Source organism: Pteropus vampyrus, unplaced genomic scaffold (genome assembly GCF_000151845.1).
Source record: "Pteropus vampyrus isolate Shadow unplaced genomic scaffold, Pvam_2.0 Scaffold113, whole genome shotgun sequence".
NCBI lineage: Eukaryota > Metazoa > Chordata > Mammalia > Chiroptera > Pteropodidae > Pteropus > Pteropus vampyrus.
The window spans coordinates 1,156,453-1,163,417 of record NW_011888894.1 but is presented as its reverse complement, the minus strand read 5'-3'; the positions used below and the strand labels follow the sequence as shown (position 1 = coordinate 1,163,417).

Here is a 6,965-nt window from a genome sequence, read left to right as displayed (position 1 = left end):
TATTTTCAAACGGGTGGAGTGGGAAGATGATTAAGGTTCTTGAATGCCCACCGTGTGCCACATGCATTTTCATCAGTATTAAAGTCGATCTTCCCAATAGCCTGTGAGGTTGGTATCTTCGTCTCCACTCCCCAGGTGAGGAAGCAGAGTCTCAGGGTGAAGAACCAGCCTGAGATCGCATGCTAGTAAGCCCCAGGGCGAGACCTGCTTTTCTTCGAAATGCACCATTTCAGTGCTGTTGGTTGTGGAAGGGAAAACGTTGTGTTTGAGAGCACTTTAAGGAATCATCTTTGGTTTGCATTTTAGCTGGAGAGGAAAGACCCCTCTGAAGACAAGGAGGACATAGAAGGCAACCTGCTCAGGCCGACTGGCGTGGCCCTTCGAGGAGCACATTTCTGCCTGAGGGTCTTCAGGGCTGAGGACTTACCACAGAGTGAGTCTGGGACTCTGGGTAGGAGGGGGCACCCTGGACTGGGCCAGGTCAGCTCCCTGGGGGGAAGGAGGTGGAGGGGCTGCCCTCTGCTCCCTCCCTGCCTCCCCTTGGCCTGACTTCCTCACCCCCTGGGTCTGTTGCATCAGTGCCCAGCCCAACTCTCCCTCCACTCCGCCCTCTGGGGAAGCCTCAACCCCTCTCTAGGTTTAAAAACTCCTCCTAAGAGTTTTTGCTGTTCTTAACAGAAAAGCAATCAGAATGAATGAGAAGTAATGTAAATGCTGGTGGAGTTACAGAAGTGCAAGAAATCGAGACTAATAACTGTCCCTGGGCTCCATTTCAGCATCCTCCTAGGCCTAGTCTGGTTGTTCAGCCTCTATGAACCCATTTTCTTGGTTCTCAATGGGGAGTCAGCACCATCCGGACCCTCTGTTTTGTGCTCAGGGTTGGATCTCATTGAATTTCTTTCCCTTCTTGAGGAAGCCCAACCTGCAAGTTGATAGACCTTGGGCTGAAGAAGCGGTTCTGAAATGTTGGTAGAGCTCGGTGTCTCCACAGATGAAGAACAGTGTTCAGTTTGCCTTGTACTGTCCTGGTTTTAGTACTGAAAGTCCCACATCCTGGGAAACCACTCAGTCCCCTGCAAACTGGGATAGTGGGTCACCCCAGCTGTGGCCATGTCCTCATCCTCCCAGGAAGGCTAGTGTGGCCACTGCCCGGTTTATCACAGTGGTTATTTCTGTATGGGCCTCATCCAGTGTGCTCAGTAAATGCTGGGGGAATTAGAGCAGTTCCTCAAATAATGTTTTGTCCAATGTCTTTCGTTGTAACATCGATGAGATGCCATACAAACTTAACTCTTGTTTCTATCAATCGGCCTATGGTAAAACTGGTTTTTTTATATGTCGGTTCACTTTAAGTCGCAGAACTTATCGATGACATTAAGTGGGGACTTACAGTACACTGAATATTCTAGAGTTGTGGGTATCCACCCAGGCTGCACATTGGTAGTTTTTAAAGGCTCCCCAGGTGGTTTGGTTGTGCTGTGGCCTGTGAGCCACTGTTTTGGAGCTTGCATTGGCATGATCGAGCTGCTCCTTGTTCACAGCAATGGAGAACATTTGCTACATGGGTCCCTGTTTACAAGATTTGCATGAAGCAAATTATTTGAGGGTTTCTGCTTTGACTAATAACATCAATAAATGAAATGGGTTCCTTCTGTACAGCCATACTGGAACCAAAATCATGCATGATGAAGGGAGAAAGCTTTTAAATAAGTAATGGGTATTACATGGGCATTAAAACACATGCTTAAAAAAACATGTTGCATTTATTGGTTAAAACTATGCAGAGTGAGGCTGGTGAGCTTCGAAAGGGGGCCTGGGAAATAGAAATGTTTGCTTCGCTGAAGGTGAAGGCGCTCTATGTTTAATTCTCTGCAACATTGTTTAAATATAAATAAAACAAATAGGTGGGTAAATAAGACATAAATATTAATTGTTCTGTTTTGTTGTATTTATGTAGACATTAGTATATAATCTTCAACTGTCCCTTTCCTTTCTCTCTCATCCATATACACATGTATATTTACACATAACACATACATATGTATACATTAAAGCATACACGCATATTTATCTATCTATACATATATATAAATAATATGGCTGATTTAGTGAAATATTGGTTTGGAGTAATGTAGATTAAGATTTGTTTCTTTTTTTTTTTAAAAACAATTTTAGTATATGTGCTGCCGAAGCGAGCACAAAAATACCCAGAATTAACTTGTTGGTTAGCCTCAGGTAAACCACTGTGCTAATGAATATAAAGGAAAATGTCACACAGACACCCAAATGGGATATTACAACAATTTCCAGTCCTTTTCTAGAGTGTTTACTGCCCATATTGATGTAGATTCCTGACGGATCACTTTGGTGGACCTGTTCCCAAAGCCTTGGAGAGCAGGGGGACAGTGGACGAGCTGTTGGGGGCTGGGTGGGGAGCTGGTGCGGTGCCCTCAAGAGCTGCCGTTCCGAGGCTGCCCTCCCTCCTGGGTGTCCCGGGGCTACGCGGGTGCCGTGGTGTCTCCCGGGGGTCCCGAGGCCGCTTATAGATAGGCGAGCGGAACGGTGGGGCTTGGAGGTGGGCCAGCAGGCTGCCAGTGACCCATACATCCTTCTCTGTAGTGGACGATGCCGTGTTGGACAACGTGAAACAGATCTTCGGCTTTGACAGTAACAAGAAGAACCTGGTGGATCCCTTCATGGAGGTCAGCTTCGCAGGGAAAATGGTAAGGAGCAAAGATACAGGAAGATTCTCGTGGGAGGGCAGAGCACGGGGTGGGGTGACGTGCACACGTGCTGCCCTTGACACCCCCATCAGAGGTGAGTGTGCACAGATGGGGCTGATTGTGGGATGAGAGGTGAGACGCTTGCACATGCCCAGCTCTCTGGGCTGCAGTGCACACACACGTGGGCGGGTCTGCCTGGGGTGTCCAAGAAAGACACATAGGTGTGGATGGACATGGGGAGGACAAGTGGACAGTGGATAGATAGAGGACTATTTGCGAGAAAATTAAATAATTCAGTGGAAGCTAGATTCAAAGCCATAAAGACAGAGAAACTTTAAAAATATGTAATAAAAACATGATGATTATTTACAAAAATCTGTAGTAGGAGTTGGGCAGAGAAAAGCCACACTGGTGGGGAAACTAGGGGTCACCGATACCTTCCTCCCTTCCTTGCAGCCCACCTTCCTGCAGAGAGGCAGGGTTGTTGCTGCAGCCCCTGCTGATTTCTGCTTGGGCCCCTTCCTGCCTCCCACCATATAGACTGGTGTCTCCCAGCGTTTGTCTGCACACTATACCAGCTGTCCTTGGCAGCCTTGGCCACTCCCAGCCTTCAGCTGTCATCTCTGCACAGAGGACTCCCACAGCTCTGTTTTACTCTGACCCTCCCTTCAATCTGAGACCTCCCATGCCTCTCTGCGCATCTCTATATGCTGCCCCTTGGGACCTTTGTAAGGGTAGTAGTCTTTTGCCCCAAACTGCTCATTTCCAGGAGCCTCCATCCTAATCAGGTACCACCATCAAAGGCAAAAAATCGAGGCCTACTTTGATTTTTCCCTCTTTTAAAAATATCTCTACATCAGACATGCCACCCCTAGCTCTTGACTTCAAGCACGTCCCAAGGCCCTTCCCTTCTCTCTGTCCCCAGAGCCACTGTCATCTCTTCCTAGGACCACACAGCAACCTGGGGTCCCTTCCGTTGTTCGAACTCTCCCCATAGAAAGCCACCAGAATAATTAATCTAAAACACAGCCTTGTCTGTACAATGAAGTTTAAAACGTATAATCTGACTGCCTGGTTCTGCCCAAACTTTCTAGCCTCATCTACATGGTCAATATTAGCCCACAGAGTCTTTGTGCGAGTGAGAAAACAGTGCCCCTAGTGGGCAGGTGCAGCGATTCAGCGCTGGAGCTGGGCTCAGCGTGCAGTTGGGCAGAGCCCTTGTGTGGGTACTATTAATTTAAAAATAAAAAGAGCTTTTAAAATGAGAGGCAAACGAGCGTTTTTTTTTTTTTTTGTTTTTTTTTTTTGGCATCAACATGCTATTTGGGGACCACTGATTCAGGTAGAAATCCAAATAATGTCTGGTTAGGAGACGAAGGCAATGGATATTTCTGAGAAAGAGAAGGGGAACAATCACACAAAGAGAAAGTAGGCATTTCCATTGGTACAGTAACATAGCATAGTGATGTGAATTTTAAATAATGTTTCTATTCTCAGCCCAGTAGTCATCAGTCTAGTAGTCATAATGACTGCTTTCTTGTTATCTTTGCAGGTTTTGGGGGGCACAAATTTGCTTAGGCCCGGTCCAAAGGTTGTCTTGCCCCGTTTTAATGTTCCAAGGTTTGAAGTATAAGATGCGAAAGGTAGTTAGTTCTTTTGGCATGGCAGCTCTGGCTCCATTTTAAAGTAGCTCCATTTATATTATTGTTTACAGTACAAACCTTGAAGATCACATGGTTGCCGTGTGCCCTCTCTCATCTTCCCTGCCTCACACTTCCCTGCATGCACTCTGGTGCCCTTTCTGGCCTTTTCCCCCAAAGTGTTGCATCTTTCGGTGTCCAGCTTCTACACCCCCGACAAGCCTGATGGACTAGTTCAAGGCTCAAGGCGTTGTATGCATGGCTCTCTTAGGGCTCGTTTTCCATTCTGTCCCAGTATTTGTTAGCATCTGTTTCTCTGACTTGTGGGGAAATAAGAACCCACTCTTATTTACTCCATAAGCTCAGAGCAGAGACTGTGGCGGAAATGCCTGGAAATCTGGAAAAATGACAGATCAGGTGGGCACAGACTCTGTTCCTGCTGGCTCCTGGACCCTCTGTGGAGGAGCCTCTGTGCTTTATGTAGACTTCAGGCAGTTGGCAGGGTGGGGTCAGCACCCTCCATGGACCCACCAACCCTTTGGACAGTTTCGTCTGCTGTGGCACGGGGATTGTAGGGGTTCAGTCAGATAACTTGGATGTTAATAGGAAAATTGGAACAGAGCAGAGGAGAGAGCTGAGGACTGAGCTGGGTGGAAAGAGGGTGGGGACCCTGCAGCCGACTCCCCCTTTGCTCTGGAGGCAGAGTCTGGGAGGGGTGAGACAGCGGGGCAGTACAGGACAGTTGGAGAGGAGTTAAAAAAAATTAACAGTAAACGCTAGAAGGTGAGGGTGCTGATGGAAGTGGTGTGGGTACCCATTTACACAGCATTTTGCAATTTTCCTTTCACTTAATCTCTTCTTAGATTCATTTTGGAAAGAAGCTGGGTCTGCCTCCCTATCTCACCACCAAAGGGACTTTTGAGGTCGGGGAAGGGACCTTGGTGGCCAGGGGGGCTCACTGCTGAAGCCCAGGTGTGATTTCAGGAACTGGGTCTTGAATACGCATCTTGAATATGCAAAGGCCTAAGACGGACATATTTTCTCCCCCTTCTACCTTCAGACCTTCAGACTTTCCCCCTCTTTTATGTTTCTTTCCTTTCTTCTTTTATTATTGACGTACATATTTATTAAGGAATTTAGAAAAATACAGAAAAAAGTAAAAATAAAGTTCCTTGTAAAGCACCATACAAAATTCATGTTTAGTGACTATTTTTCTAGTGTTTTTTTGGTAAGTAATAGACATATTTCGTAACTTTATTTTTAATATTTTAAAACATAAAGAAAAGTTAAAAGGATGGTACAGTGAACACCCACCCACTGGCATGGCCTTCACTTAGATTAAACAACAGTGTTCCTTACATCATATTACATCACAATAGAAAGCAATAATGTCAGCTTGCTTCTTCATCAGTGGTTAAGGTGGTGTTTCCAGATCTCTCCTTCGTCAAAGTACATGCTCTCCTTTGCAGTTTGCAAGTAATCTGTGGGTGATATCTTGGTGCTGTGTGGATATCCTGTTTCTAGCAACCTCTTACCTAATGACTACACAGCTCGACCTCCTTGTCTGAACGAGTCAGTTACTTGGGATTGCAAAGTGGTGATTTTCTCATTATCATTCCTTCTCTTTATTACCTGGTATCTTTCTGTAAAGAACTGCTTTCTTTCTCCTCAGTATGGACCTCAATACTTTTTTTATTAATTCAGTGTGCTAAAATCAGTCATTATTGTGCTAGATGTGTGAACTGTCTTGAAGTTGGCCGTGGGAACCCCTCCCAGCTGGCTCTGCCATCCCCAGTCTAACACAGGGTCTCAAAGGAAGTGTTTGTGGGAGAGCTAACTCAGATTTTAAACTCATTCCGATTGGGCTGTAAAATGCTCACTTCCGTCCTACCCAGGTGCAGTGTTGGTCTCGGCTTGGGGTCAGGGTCTGATGCCCTCTTCCTGGCCTCAGGACAGACTGCAGCAGGATGAAAGAAGGCAGGAAGGAAGTGGGAAGACTCACTGGACCATCTTATAGAACACTTGATCTAAGGACTGAAACCAATTTTCCCAATTTGATAAATGGGAAAGCTGTGTCTTGAGATTGTTTTATTCTGCATTCCCAGGGATGGTAGGGTGCTTTGATGATGGTTAGAGCCAAGACTGACCTGCCTTCAAATTCTATGGCTTCCCTTGGAGCTAAGTCTCAGAGCTCTGGGGCTCCTGGCTACTCCTGAGTCCTTGTCAGCACCTTGATGTCCCTAGGTTTTCTCTTGCTTTGAATATCCTTGGCTGGCCCTGGAGATCTTTCTAGGAAGGCGCAGATGTCTGGAGGAGGAGATGGGAGTAGGGAACCTGGCTAAGGGAGGGGACTATATAGAGCTGATTGGTGGCTGGGCTAGTGCAAGTAGCTACACCCTCTATTTTCCCTTTAGAAGGAAGGGGCTTATCATGAAGGAGGCAGTTGAGACCTTCTCTCTTGAAAGCTTTAGCCTGATGGTCCCCGGGCCTCTGTGTCCCCTTCTCCCTCCCCTAGCCACCTCATCATGGCCTCCTCCTCCCACTTGCTCTGCTACCCTTACTGCCTGTCTCATTCTGCCTCTCTGTCTCGCTCTCCCAGTCT

The 6,965-nt window shown here is 46.7% G+C and overlaps 1 protein-coding gene across 1 annotated transcript in view; it reads left to right on the top strand.

Annotated features, from left to right (window-relative positions):
* Nucleotides 1-6,965, top strand: part of DYSF (dysferlin) — a 211,933-nt gene that overhangs the window by 60,260 nt on the left and 144,708 nt on the right. The window contains exon 14 of the mRNA XM_023533853.1: nucleotides 2,620-2,723. Coding sequence (XP_023389621.1) covers nucleotides 2,620-2,723 — 104 coding nt within the window. The remainder of the gene's footprint in view (nucleotides 1-2,619; nucleotides 2,724-6,965) is intronic.